Source organism: Setaria viridis, chromosome 2 (assembly GCF_005286985.2).
Source record: "Setaria viridis chromosome 2, Setaria_viridis_v4.0, whole genome shotgun sequence".
NCBI lineage: Eukaryota > Viridiplantae > Streptophyta > Magnoliopsida > Poales > Poaceae > Setaria > Setaria viridis.
The window spans coordinates 28,163,216-28,178,617 of NC_048264.2; the positions used below are offsets into that span (position 1 = coordinate 28,163,216).

At 43.6% G+C, this 15,402-nt stretch overlaps 1 protein-coding gene across 1 annotated transcript; it reads right to left on the reverse strand.

Moving 5' to 3' along the window:
• Positions 1-111: 111 nt before the first annotated feature.
• Positions 112-7,191, reverse strand: LOC117843589 (uncharacterized). The gene is made up of 8 exons (XM_034724237.2): positions 6,428-7,191; positions 5,450-5,488; positions 5,306-5,376; positions 4,707-4,771; positions 4,515-4,607; positions 4,311-4,403; positions 3,086-3,501; positions 112-1,659 (listed from the first exon to the last, which is right to left on the reverse strand). The coding sequence occupies exons 1-8, from the start codon at positions 6,877-6,879 to the stop codon at positions 1,650-1,652; spliced, it is 1,239 nt and encodes a 412-aa protein (XP_034580128.1). The 5' UTR covers positions 6,880-7,191; the 3' UTR covers positions 112-1,649.
• Positions 7,192-15,402: the final 8,211 nt, after the last annotated feature.

Consider the following 15,402-nt stretch of genomic DNA (forward strand, 5'->3'; position numbering starts at 1 on the left):
TGCCTTAGTGGTCTGCACCCAGGTTCCAACGGTGCTAGTGCCAGCTGATGCAATTTGGACCAAGATGATGCAGCAGTTACAGAATTCCCTATTTCTAAATGAAATGCAGTGTATGTGGATTAATAGCAGGAAATTGGTAAATCAATCATTATGATCTACCAAAAAAATTCTGACCAGGTTTTCTCATTTCTGATCCTGGTGCAAATGATCATCACAGACAAAACCTGGAACTTAATCCCTACACCACAGAAGAATGGTGCCATAGTACTGTACTACTGTTGCATACTTGTCACAGACTAACAGGTACAAAGTACAAAACTTTTTGCTTATTAAAAACAAAACTCGTTTCATGAATGCTGAGTAAATGCAAACCTCACCTCTCTTGCAGGAAGATTAAGTATTGTAATAGGTATCACTATTAAGAGAACTGAACAAAACATGATTTAAGTAACACGTAAAAGCGTAATTACATTTTAGTGGATGTTTATCTTAAAATGTGAGACTGCCTTAGAAATCATGATCAATTAAAGTATGACAATCCATCCTGCGTTGTTTCTTTTCCAAATGCAATACAAACTAACAATCAGATCACTAGCACTATTAGGTGTGAACTTATACTACGTTAAATTTAGCAATTTACAATTCAGTAGGCCCTTTCCATCACTGCCATCACCTTCAAGTGAAATTGGGCGCTCGCGGTATACTAAATATCACAATTTGGATATCTACTCATGGCTTTGCACTTTCTCTGCCATCGCAGAATATGCATTATTTCACAAGCATTTAGTGCTGAATTCGATAATTAGTTTCCATGATTAATAAGTTCATATTTTGTTCATTTATATAGAATGTTTTGTATCACAATCGATGCATGATTATCAAGTTATCTATGTACAAGAAAGAATATCTGGTGTAACCTCATTTCTGAATATATCAATTGGATTAGAATTTAGATTTGTGCATGCTAACCTCATTTCCTCCTTTAGAAGTTAAGCATGATACTTTACTTTTACAAGATACTTCTATCAACGTTTTTCTGCATGCGTGGCAATGCAATAGCCACAAAGGCACCATACAAACATGTAATAAAAGACAATATCCAGGGTGATTATATACAATATCCACCCTCCATATTTTAATGAGTGCATGACCAATAATTGATCATGAATAATTTGAAGTACATATGCAAGTTGATACAGATCTTCCCCAACAGATAATAGGAACTACTGAACAATTGATATGCAGTTGGATCACTCTATTCGCTTTTTTCATCTAGTTACGGACCTAAAACTGCAGTATTTCTAGCGAATCTTGCAAACAATGTTATTTAAATAAGGGCTAGTTGGAATCATGCCATTACAATTCTCAAGAATTGGAAATTTGCCATCGGTTGTCACTGACAGGTGGGAGCCACCTCAGTCACTGACAATGGCATTTTTCAAATGCATGTCCAGACCATACCGGTATATGATGAAAAGAGGTAATGAGAAGGCAACCTCAACCTTCTCAGAAAAATGCAATAGCCAAGCTCTTCGACTTATCAATGAACATTGGCAAACACTGTGAAATACTAAAATCTAAGGGAAAAACGAAATGAGTACCTTGTACAGATATTTTTGGTTAATAACTGCTTTTAGAACAAGCTTTGATCAACCGAACCTGCAATAGTACAAAGAAACTGTAATAGGTACGTTCTATGTGCAATGTTACATGCTTGCAGCTAATTATATGAGCAATGTTACAGGCTTGCAGAAAATACAGAAAACTAAGAAAAATGTCACTTTTGCCTTAAATGAGATGTCAAAGTGACCATTTGCACACATTTTAAAAGAGGCAATTATAGCTTAGTCAGGGCAGCTGATAAAAGAATGATTGGAGCATAACCAAAAGCATGGCTGGCGTAAAAGCAAAAGGAAAGATTGAATTTTACATCACCTTTGCCTCCAACAACAGTAGCACAAATGCATAAAACAAGAACTTTAGGAGATAAGTTCAGTATACTGAATATGTGCACAAGCATGCAGCTAAGCAGTAGAACAATTGCTTACAACTTCAAATAAAAACAGCCAGTCATAAAACAACATGTGACCAAACCAAACAACAACGTGATGTTCAACAAAAAAACGGTTTATGAATAGAAACACATAATTGGTGTCTTAAATCACCTTCTAATGGCACATCAAGTCTACATCATCCTTATCCTTAGTTTCAGAAACACCTACTCCACACATTATACGGATAGTTTTACCTTCCATGCCTTGTTTCTAGTAATGAGAGAAGTAATAAATTATGCAGCATTAATGTTACCTCATGACTAGATGAACAAATTATGCCACAGAAATGGCGATTCTACAGAGGTATCATCTAAACTTCCTAGAAGATATAACATGCTATGGCATACTCATGCCAATCTGTCCATTTCATGAAAAGAAATACAGAAAAGGAGAACAGTTTTTTATAACAAACAGCACGACAGCATAGAAGCAACATTATGAATATAGTATTCACAGTACCAAACTTTATAATAATATACCATAAATCTTAAGTGTTACTGAATTTGCAACATCTTCAGCAGAAAAACATTCACTGTAGTTTTTTCCATACAGAATAAATGCCACATGCCTATTATTGTCAGAACCCAAGAAAAGTCAATTGTGATTGCATACTGACACAAAGCAAAAGCAACATATCTGTAAAATTGCACATCAACCAATACAGTTTGGCTCTACACTTACAATTTTAATCCCTGAAATATTTACCTGTCGAATTGATCGGGATTAAGTAAAAGAGGAGAGAGAGTGAAGGACCAAGGCCAATTAATAAAAAAAGACCCAAACTTTTCTTTTAAAAGCAGCACTGAACAAACTGCATATCAGCAGATACATTATGTTCCACAACTCCAATATTACTTGCATCTCAGGTAGGCTCTTTTATATCCTCAAACAACAGAAGATAAAGACCATGATGGCAAGAAGATAAACATCCTGACAAATCCTATTTTACAATTATATTCTATACTCTATACCACGTATCCAGTTCCAGAAACTGGTATAAGTAGAAGCACCTTGTAGCCTATTCACCTCACCTTCTCTGAAGAACATCAAGTCTTGCGCTCAACCAATTGATGATGTCGTTTGCGATATCATCCCTTTCCGGTTCAAAAAGAAGATCATGCAAATATCCATCGTATAGTTTTATTGATTTATTTGTTGACATTGATGCATGGTATAGTCGCTGGGATGCTCTTGGATCAGTTATTGTGTCAGCTGTACCATGTAGAACTAGAAAAGGAACAGTAACTCTGCTCAAGTTTCTTTGCAAATATGATGATATTCGGAGTATTTCATTGCCAGTTCTAACTCTAATTGGTCCAGTATAAACAAGGGGATCTGAATACTTCATCTTCAGAGCCTCTGGATCACGGGAAACAGGAGGTCCTCTCTTATGCAAAGCACTAACTCGATATTTTGGAGCTAGCACGGAGAATATAGGTGCAACAACCTGATGTTTGAGAAACAGAAAAAAATTATAACCATCTGGAAATTGACAATTCTCATTGGAACACTGCAATTCACAGAATAAATCCACTATATGCAGGCACTCCCACAAGTTAAGAAATCATTGTGTATATTAGCATTCTTATGATTGATGGCACAATGACATAACTCCGCAATTTTCTGAGACCAGAAATGACCAGATGGAACATTTTAAAATTTGCACTTCAATAAGTAAACTGAAATGATGTGCCATTGCGCACTAAAATTCCTTGTAGGTACAATCAACAGAGCTAGACAAACACACTAGATTATCATGGATGGCAAATACTACAAAGAAAATTATATCTGTAACGATAGACCAATAAATAGACAGGTAAATGAAAAATCTTCCTTGTATTGACAGATAAAGCCCTTGTTGATTTCATTTTTTTTTTCCTCAACCCACGAGGAGAGACTCCCACTGAGCGTATTCTATTTAAAGCTAGAGTACTGAACCCTGGTTGACCACGAAACTCATGGAAACCAGATTCTCAGGGAGGTAACCACAAATTGGTGAGCTCTAGGTTCGAGCTCGGGTGGCTGTCCTCTCAACTGGAGGCACTAACCAACCGAGCTACTGCTTGCCTGCTTGGTTCTTTGTTTTCATCACTTTATTAAAGTGAAGGACACATGAAACGTGTAAGACAGTATTCCACGCATAGTTCGATGGCATTAAACAGAGAATAAAGGCAGGAAAGGTAGATTTTTGAATGCAAACAGCTATGCCCTCAAACAACCACTAAAAAGAGAGCCATACACAAGGATTGTTCTTACTTTGATGATTGGATGAGATGGTTGAACATGAATAGCTGGCGATGTTAAGACCACACCTTCTACATGAAGTTTTACACAAGGATCTAGAGCTGCCTTCGGACATTCATGCAAACAGTAAAAAGAATTGTAGTTAGCATCCTGCATATTGTGGCCCCATGGTCTCACTAGGAAGAGGGCCAATAAAATCAAAAGGCTTTTTTCTACCTTCAAAACAATAGCTCCACCTGTGGAGTGCCCAAATAAGAAGCATGGCAAACCATGGTTTTCCTCCAATACAATATCCTCGAGAAATTCTTTCTGCACATTTTTGAGAAGATAAGGAAAACCTACGACTAAAAAAATCCACAACTTGATACTTTATATCTATGCACTTATTCTGTATGTAAGAAACAGTACCAAGTCACCAACAGCATGATCAAGCGATGAAACATATCCATGAACCCCATCACTTCCACCATGTCCTTAGGAGACAAAATACAACAAGACGATAATCAGAGAACTCCAAGATGTATATGTATAAAAAAGAGCAGGAATGCAACTAAAAATCAGATCTGTGGAGCAGCATAGCAGAGAAAGGACAAGTTAAGAGTACAATAGTTAGGCAATATCAAATCAATGATATGTTCCGGAGCTCTACATATTAACATTTAACTGTACATGAACGTAGCATTAATAGCAGATACTGAGAATGAAGTCTATAATCAGACTCAACTCTGCATACATATTCTGTTTGAAACATTTTAAAATAGGTTTGTATTGAACCACACCACCACAATGTGCATATATGAAACTAAAGAGAGGGGACACGTGGCATTGTGGACCTAATAATCGTTTTCAGCAGTAGTACATAATAGATAATAGTTGTGTTCCTAGATTGAAGATCTTAAAGTCTCAAATCTCAGATTGACTTTAGCAGGTTTTCATGAGAGGAGTCAAAGCAATGAGCAGATCATACCAAATCAACACTTAAGCAGTAATATGTGACAGTTACTCACCAATCCAATCCATGGCATAAACTTTAAGCCCTTGATCATTCAACAGTTTTGCGAAATGGCTGTACCTTCCACTGCAGATCACTGCTGTCAGCAAAAGCCACTATGAAAAGCAATCCTTGAATATATGCATAGGATATGGTGTACCTATGCTCGTTTAGACCATGCAACAGGACAACAACGCCCCTACATATTTGGAAAGCAAAAAAGTAAAAGAAGAGGTTAATTTGTTAGGATAAAATGTAGTAAATTTATCCAGGACTTCAAGGTACTAGTATACTATCCAATGTGTTGAGTTGATAACTATTTCATCATGTTCAAGACATAATGCCTCCAACAGGTTTCCTGAACATATAGAGCATGCAGGATGTGATATTTAAAGCATGCATAGGCGTAGCTATTTGTAAATCTGTGTCTTGTTTGCTAGTGCATGACTGTATCTACATCACTTGAAAAGGTACCAACAATTCTTCAATTCAAATAGAATTGATACTAATCAAATCATCTAGGACACTAAGACTATTTTCATCCTTATACCAATACAAAGATACAAACAAATCCCCTAATGGGAAGGTGTCAGGTTGGTTCAATAATGTTGTCCCCCCTTTACAATCCAGTCTACTCACATAAGAATATATACTTTAATCAGTCCAAAATTTGATAACCAACAAAAATTCCTTGTAGTAAGTAATAATCCACTTTTGCATGATCTAATCCCTAAGGAAACTCCTAAAGGGACACACAAGCTTACGCTAATACGCTTCAGTAGAAGGTAAGTCATATTTTCCATACCCGTTCACTACAAGACGAAGTGATTCCCCTAAAGCAGACAACAACAAAAAACCAAAGGCCCTTGAATTATGCACCTGCTCGATGCTACCAACACCACCAAACCACCAATCAAATCAATCCCGCCAAAACAATTATCTCGGCATGCCAGGTTTCAATACCCAACCGCTCCATCTCATCACGCACCATCAGTAACAACACGGTATCGCATTCACGCAGTCGCATCCATTCCAACAGGAGGCGCCACAGGTCAGCAGAGCCTCGGTATATACTATGATAAAAGCAAGAGCAAAATTTGCGGGGTAGTGGGGGCTGGGGGTAGAGAGGTGTGAATACTTGACGCGGTCGGCGGCGGCCGGAGTCCACGACTGCGTGAAGAGCGCGTCGCCCCTGGCGGTCTCGAACACGGCGAAGTCCCTCCTGCTCCGCCCCGTCCCCGCCCCGGCCTCGTTCGCCTCCGCCTCGGCCTCCTCCCGCAGCCTCCGGATCGCCAGCTCTCGCCGCACGGCCGCGTCCATCTCCACCGCCTTCGTCCTCCCGGTCTCCCTCTCCACCACAATCACCTCCTCCTCCTCCTCCTCCCCGTCAGCAGCAGCGGAGGCCATCTCCGACGCGGGCGGTGGCACCGCGAGGCACAGCCGCTGCCGCTGCCGCCGCCGCTGGTCGTGCGCCCGCGCCGCGACAGGCAGCGTAACGAGGACGCGGACCGCCGCGGCCCGCAACGGCCGCCGCCGGAGCGAGGGGGTCGCCCCCGCCGCCGCCGGCGAGGCCGCGGGTGGGGCCCACATGTCGGCGAGTACGGGGGAGGGAGGGATCGCGGAATGGAACGAAGGGAAGGGGGGCAAGGGATCTCGGAATGGAAGCTTCTGCGATGATGGTTAAGGAATGGAGAAATCTCTCATCAAATCTTTCGCGCGGTCGTTATTATACTCTCCCCGTGTTTAATTACAGAACACGAGCGGGGACGGAAAAGGAGCTGGAATTCCTCGTGGCGCTGGCCTAACCCCAGGTGGCCGCGCCGGGACGCGCGTGTCGATGCATGCTATGACACGTGGGACCGGGTGCGGGAGTTGAACGGCGGGTGACGGCATGTCAGTGTGTGTAGGTGGACGGGGGCTGGGTGTGCAGGGCCGTATTTCTAGGCGTTGCGGTGCGCACGTGGCCCGGTGCTAGCGGAAGCGTAGCCGGCGCGCGTTGGTGATGCACGGTTGGCCGACATGGACCGGGTTTATACTTCTCTCATCTCATAATCTAATGACATGATAAATTCATGTTTAAATTATGTTTGGATCAGTAACCAGTTGAGTTAATAGTTAGCTGTGATGAGCTTATTGCTGCTTAGAATAATGCATGTTTATGCTCTGTGTCAATTTGTGTGTATGCCAGATAAATCGAGTTTGAGGGTTTGACTAACAATTATGCTCTTTTAAGGCTTGACCATCTCGTTTTTCCTTTGATAGTCATTCACACCTCGTCAATGCTTATTAAAATTCAAATTCGTGTACCTAACAAGATTTGAAACATCTAAAAAGAGGGAGAAGTCCATTCTTTTACCATCCTATTGACTGCGTTGGGTTTTAACCATGAAACTCCAAAATCAGAAATTTTTAGCCATCCAACTATCAAACCATTCACATTTAGCCATCTAACTGTTTCAATGAGTGGTTTCACTGATGTGGACGATATGTGGTGGTGGGATCCACATGCAGCACTATCTTCTTACCCTTCCATCTCTCTTCCTCCCTCTCATTATCTCCCTCCCTCTTCCCTCTCTCCAACCAGTGAAATCTAGCTGACACGTCCGACTTTTTTATTTTTTAGTCCTTTTTGCGAAAGATTCTCACAAATAGACCCCTGGCGGAACCAATTCCAAAAATGAACCCTTAGCTTGGCGCCATCCACGCTGGCGCCAAGCTACAACGTCTCGGCGCCAGCCATCCTAGCGCCAAGGTCTATGCACAGCTGCTGACGCGGATGCCGAAGTGGCGGGGGCTTGGCGCCAAGCCTTGGCGCCATGGATCTTGGCGTCAAGCTTGGTGCCGAGCTATCTACCCCGCACCTCTACGCGTTTCGAACTAAACAAGTATAATAATTCCAAGGAGTATGCAACAAACTAAGTTGTGGTTCAATAGTGGGGTTCGAACTCAGGTCTCTAGGATAAGAAGCCCACCCCCTAACCAGTTGAACCACAGCTTAGTTTGTTGCATACTTCTCGGAATAATTATACTTGTTTAGTTTGAAACGCGTAGAGGGTAGATAGCTCGGCGCCAAGATCTACGGCGCCAAGCTTGGCGCCAAGGCTTGGCGCCATCATGATGGCGCCAAGGCTTGGCGTCGGCATCCGCGTCAGCAGCTATGTATAGATCTTGGCACCAGGATGGCTGGCGCCGAGACGTTGTAGCTTGGCGCCAGCGTGAATGGCGCCAAGCTAAGGGTCCATTTTTGGAATTGGTTCCGCCAGGGGTCTATTTGAGATAATCTTTCGAAAAAAGGCTAAAAAATAAAAAAAGTCGCCTGACGCGTCCGCTACACCCTCCCCATCCGAAGCTTGCTTGCCAGACCTCATCTCCACGGCCGTCGACAGCCCTTCGCTGACACAAATCGAAGCCTCCCTTGAGCTATGCCGACACAAGCTGCTCCGCATGATGAGCGCCTCCCTCCCAACTGCGGCATGTGGCCCGACCTTCGCTCAAGCCCAACTGTTGCCCGCACCAATGTCCTTCGTCAACCCGAGCAGCACCATCCCTCTAGCACTACTCCTCTCGTAGCCGAGAAGAGTGGAACCTAACAGAGGTCTGGACAAGTAGTGGGGGAGATGGCGATGGAGAGGTGGAGTCATGGAGATGGGGGGTGGGGTTGGGGGACAGGCCAAAGAGGCAACGGAAGCTACGGGACAAGGAACTCACCGTCCGAAGAGGGTGTTCACTAGTGGTGGGTAGGCAGGGCGTTGCTCAGCCACGGGCTCTTGTGATCCTCCGTGGTGGTGGCGTCCTTGAGCTCCATCAAGCAGCAACCCCTAGGCTCAGTGGAGGTGCACGAGCTCCTTTGCAACAGCAACCGCTATCTGCCAAACCTTATATGTGGTTTTGGAGTTGTACGGCTAAAACCAAATTGGATCGATAGTTCGAGTCAAAATGGATTTTTCCTTAAAAAAGAATACTTTGTGATTTCAAAAAAACACTACTTTTACATATTAAGAAAGAAGAAAAACTACTTCATACTCACCATTCATAATTGCGGGCACTTTGGCTACTTTCCAAAAGAACTACGGTCCACTTAGGTTTGAGAAAAGGCTTTGTACTTAAACTTTTTTTTAGAAATTTTAAACTTTGCAGCTGGAAAAGCCCCTCTATTGTTTGCCAGACGCGGTTTGGTCGATTGGATAAGAGAGCGCCTATAACAGGAAATTTATTTAGTTAAATTCAACATGAAATATATTTTAATAGTATTGGTAGTATAATTATTGTTATATTGTTCTACAATCTTGTTCAGAATCGGATGAATTTGACTTAGAATCAAGCAAACGTGACATGAAAAAAATGGATAAAGTACGTTTTGAATTACTTTTATTTATGTATAGTTTGAAACCCCACATATTGTTACACAGGCGTCCATTTATATATTGGGCCGGAGGGAGGCTTTGTATAGCGGTATTGCTCGACACCTGTGGAAAACCCACAATTAGTCCCGGTTGGTAAGCTGCGTATCTCTCCAATAACCAACTGGGACTAATCATTCGGAACAAAAGGTCCCCTCTTTAATCCCAGGTTCATTCACCAGGGACTAAAGACCCCCTTTAGTCCCGGTTGGTATTATCAACCGGGACTAAAAAGGTTAAAAAAAAATAAAAAAAGTGGGCCGGCGGCGCGGCGGCACCGCTCCGCCCGCGGGTGTCGGCCAAACATCTATGGGTCCACCGGGAGGCTTGGACAGTCCTATAATATGGGGCTGCACACCAAGACGTATCAGACATGAAGACTACGATGCAGGACGGCGTGGTCTATGTGGAGGGCAAGGACTAGTCGAGGATTAGGAAACTACTCGTAGCAATTAGAGACGGACTCTCTAGTCGAATCTGACTAGTACTCTTGTAAACATCTGACCTGTAACCCTGCCTCCGGCAATATAAGGCAAGGCAGGGATCCCCTCCAAACATCATCAATCAATACAATCCAACCAACACATAGGACGTAGGGTATTACGCGACATAAGCGGCCCAAACCTGTCTAAATCATGTGTTCGAGTTCACCTTTGAGTTCCTGGTCTTCAATAAGCTCCACGCACAAAACACTACCTTGGGTACCCCCTCAGTAGGTTGACCTACCGGGTCTAAACACCGACAGCGGGCCCTCGCCCGCCGGCGCCCGCCCGCGCCGGGGAGGTGGGGAGGGAGGGATGGAGCAGAGGGAGAGAAGGAGCGGGAAGGAAGGGAGGGAGCAAAGGCACCGAGCGAATTGAGGGAGAGGAGAGGAGAGGATGGAGCGGATAAGGGAGAGAGAGAGGAGCTTCACTTTTATCCCGGTTGGAACCACCAACCGGGATTAAAAGGGTTCTGACAAACTACAAATTTAAACCCGGGATTAAAACTTATTTAGTTTCGGGTTCAAAAATAATTGGAAAAAAAAAGGTTGGAGGGAAGGTCTCTGCTAGTGCGAGGAGACCGGCTTCTCACAGAAGTTATCTATCGTAAGTCGAATCATAACCGTCATTTCCTCGCCTAAGAGCAACTCCAAGAGTACTCCAAAAAATTCTTCCCCAAAACTATGTATTGGGGGTTCTTTAAAAAAAAAATTCCCCCAAAAACATATCAATCCACAGCAGATCGCTAATAAATAGCCCCCAATATTTTAAAATAGGTCACGTCATCGTATTGGGCCCATCGGAAGGGACGCGCGAGCGTGCGGGAATCAGGATTGGGGGAGGAATGCCAACGCTAAAATATACGCGGTGGTAGGCTGTTTTTTAGCGTTGCTAAAAAATTGGGGAAGGTTTGGGTGGACTGTTGGAGTTCGTTTTTTCTTCTTTTTTCCCTAAAAAAAGTATTGGGGTAAGATTAGCGGCCTCTTGGAGTTGCTCTAAGCCAGGTGTGATTTCAACCTAAAGCTGTAACTGTAACCCTAGGTTCCGCCTCCTACGTACGCCGGCAGCGATCTGCACACCCTTCCTTTCGATTCGTCTTCCCGGCGGCCACCGATTCAAGTCGCCGGAAGCATGAGGCCTCCGATGTACGTCCCACACCGAGGTAAACCGGGAAGACTCCGGTTACGCAATAGGGAGGTGGTCCACCGTATTGCCACTCAGGAGATGAGAGCATTCGCTGCGAGTCGTGGACCGCCAATACCTCCAACGACCTTTCCGGGCTGGGGGCTGGAACCTGCCTCGTCGAGTTGGATCCGGCTGCGTCTTCCTCTCCAGCCACGCCAGGAACACCCTGTTCATCTTTACCCACGCGAGGTCGCGAGGAACGCGAAGCAAAGGAGGTGATCCTAATTAACCCTTGAACTCGCGTAGTATCTACAGACATACACAGCTTCATACTACTTCTCAACGCTTGCGACTGGATCATATGAATTTTGCAGCAAACAGAACTTATACCACATGAATTTGACTTTAAACATAAATCTTCTGGATCTCCCCACCCCCAAAATGCTAACTATTGACTGCAATTTTGGACTATCGATCGTGCAGCCAAGAAATAATGTTGATAGGGTGTCTTCGGAAATAGCTACAATTATGAGCTGGGACATGCCCCACAACGTCGGCTGTGAGGAGCTGTAAGTTTGTGTCGATCTCGAGATGATTCTTGGATGAAAAGTTTGTCTTTTTATAACTCTCACCGTTTCATATATTTGTTGGATGATGCATGATGCATGGTTCTGTAGGAGGAGCGTCTTTGAGGGCGTAGATGGAATTGTTGCTGTTTTCTATAGTAGTTTCAGACATCTTATGCTTGTTGATTTCACAACTCGCAAAGCTGCACACAAGGTAATGAAGTTAGTATTATTGGCACATCAACAATCGTGTAATCGTGTGGTTTCTCAAACTAACAGACACCTACTAGATATATACTAGAGTTAAAAAACACCTACAAAAAAAAAAGAATCTATTTGGATTGTTTGTAGTCACTGAGGCTTAAGCAATAGAACTATCTAACAATATAAACAATATAATTGGTGATCTATTTCCCTTTGTTAAGTTCTGCTCTTATTTAGTTCTCCCTGTTTCTTTATGTGAGAACATTTAGTATTTTTGCACATCAATATTGCAGCAGGCACGCGGCAAGATTTCTGGTCATCCGCTAAAGGACTTGCACGCTCAAGCTCGCTTTCTTGCACAACGACAAGTATACTCTCAACAGGTTCCCCCTCCCTGTGCACCAGTGTATGTTTGTTAGCTTTGTAGTTGGTCTAATCTTGTGTTTTTCTAGCTTTGTAGTTGGTCTAATCTTGTGTTATTCCGTTGTCTTCAAATTTTCAGGGAAACATCACCACCTTGGGCAAAACATGGAACCTCAGTATGCATCGAGGGCTTCGACTCATCTCTCCATGTTGATGAGGTAAAATTAATCGTCTTCTGCAACTCTTTTTTAAGGAACAATCATCTTAATTGTACATGGTTGACCACTAGCTCTTGATCACCTAAATTTACATTTATATTGTCAATTTGTCATTCAGTTAAAGTGATCCTTTTATCCGGATAAGTTCCATGCTTGCACGACACTTTGGCTCCAACAATGAAGGAATTATAATTCCGACGAGTTTAGATGGTTCATGCATTGGGTTAGTTGATCTAAACTCCTTATTAGAAATTCAAAGCAACACCGTACAGTCAATTGGTTTTGAGCTAGACACTTGTTCGATTGTCCCAGCTGAACACCTCTGCTCTGTATAACACCCAGCCGTTGATCTATATATATGTTCTGTTTATGATAATATTATTGCAGGAAAGCTTACATAAAGTGCGGGAGCCGTAGTTATTTTTCAGAAGCACTCAACCTGGACGGATCAAACCTTGGAGGACATAAGCTGTGTGTCACTGAATGTCATGGGGGCAATAGATTCTGGCATGGTCATATCACCCCTAACGGGCCTGTTACAGGTAAAGGAACATCGCTAGTGAACGGAGGAACCAAACAATTGCAGCAGAATCCGAAGATTACTGTTCGAGTAGTAACAACTTTTTTGGATCACCACATCGTTTCATCTTATTTTTGTGCAGGCACGACCGCACGAGGGCAGTGTTTAACGACGATAGCGACGACGACTGACTAAATAACACTAGCAGGGAATTCACCTTTGATACGCCCCATTTTATCCCGGTACCTGGGACAAAAGGTTTACCAACCGGGACTAAAGCTCGATCACTGGTGGGGGGCTCATCAACCGAGATCTTTTATCTCGGTTGCAAAGGCTAGTGGAAAAAAAAACCCTGAGAGACCCTTTATCCCAGTTTGAAACACCAACCGGGATAAAAGACCCCCTTTTATCCCGGTTGGTAACACCAACCGGGATAAAAGGGTCAAGATAAAAGTGTTTCAAACCGGGATAAAAGGGTCCCCAACGGGGTGGCTGAAAGAGGAGTAAATCCCTCGAACCCTTTTATCCCGGTTTGTAATACCAACCAGGATAAAAGGGGGTCTTTTATCCCGGTTGGTGTTTCCAACCGAGACAAAAGGGTCCCCACAAGTTAATACAAAAGGATTGCATCCCCTTTATACTCAGATGTGCTGTGTAGGTGGGATGCAAGGAAGCTACGTGCGAGGCTGGAGGTTGTAGGTTCGAATCCCACGCAGCGCGCACACGTATATTTCGCGTGTGTGGGGGGGCCCTCCCGGGATTTTTTTTTTGCAGCACTTGGCAAGTGACCCGGGACAAAAGATCCCCTTTTGTCTCGGTTGGTTTATCCCGGATGGATTTTCGGAAGATTTGCATCCTACCAATCGGGACTAAAGGCCAATTCTCTACCAGTGTAATAATGTCAAAGCCAACAACGAAGCCTGCAGAGTTGCCATCGAGGGAATAATGTTGCTGGGTGATTATGGCACTTGGGACCGGGTATATGAAGCCAAAGTGTGTAGCAATAGGCATGCTTTGGCACTGCATGGGGCTGATGTGGACTAGGTGTATGTGAATTCTGATATCGTGCACGATTATTAGAAGCTGGTGGCGACTCTTCCCAGTGCTATAGACGGAAACCAGATAATTCTCCTCTAATTTAGCTGGTCACAAGGGTCAAAATGTACAATACTCAAATGACATACGAAGTGAGCGTCTCCGATACTTGACGGTATACATATATAAAAGTGAATCTAGTTTAACTGGTTGGCATGGAAGGGGGCTCCAACCATCCAAGCTTAGTTACTTTCCAATTCAAATTTGGGTTTTTGTTTTTTCTTAATGAAAAAAAGGCATCAAATTCCCTCTAGGTTGGGTCTTATTTTCTTATAGATACGAGACGTATCAAAATCAAGCACTAATATAAAATTAAAGCCATGTGCTACTATGCATGCACCTACCAAAAATTGCAGTGGTTGTATCTGCAATGCAACGGTGCAAGCACTTTTTTAGTCATGGATGCTTTAGAAACGGCACACATGTCAATAAAAAACTGACAGGATCGACCTTTCGCAAAAATGTGAATAGTTCTATAGAATCACAATTTCAAGCTCACACGTGTCATTTCTGCTAAGCTCCAATGTAGCCTGATTTGTATTTCTGCTTTTGAGTTATAATGTGCCTCAAACTAATTCGTACTTCCGTAGACTGCGTGCGTGGAACACATATACGTGTGCCTTACTGCACGAGTATGGTTTGTGTTTATTTTTCATGCACTCCCAAAAAGAACAAAAAATCGTAATGTGGGGGTGAAACCACGGCCGATTGATTTGAGCTCCTAGCTGCTGGAACTAATTCCACTGATCAGCCCTCTCTTACTCTGTGATTTGACTAAAACACACACGTATATGCTACCTATCTTTGCTTTTCTCTGGTGGTGGTCGACGTACAAAAGAAGCACGCAACGTGTGCCTCTTTGAAGTATGGTGACGAAGCCCGGGCAGGTGCCCCTGGTGTCATCAAAGAAAATAGGAAACGGCAACGCATACCATCCATTTGGCAACGTTTGCCTTTGCCTCCCCTGACCCGGCACTCTGGCGCACCACTACGCACATCGACCCGGTCCACCGACCGAGTCTGCAACCTGACACCCGGCAACCCACAGGCCCCAGCGCGGGGCCGTGCCGTCCGTTGAAGCCGCGACGTCGACGACGACAACGCCCTGGGGTAGGACCGCCAGGACCCGGTCCACGCTTT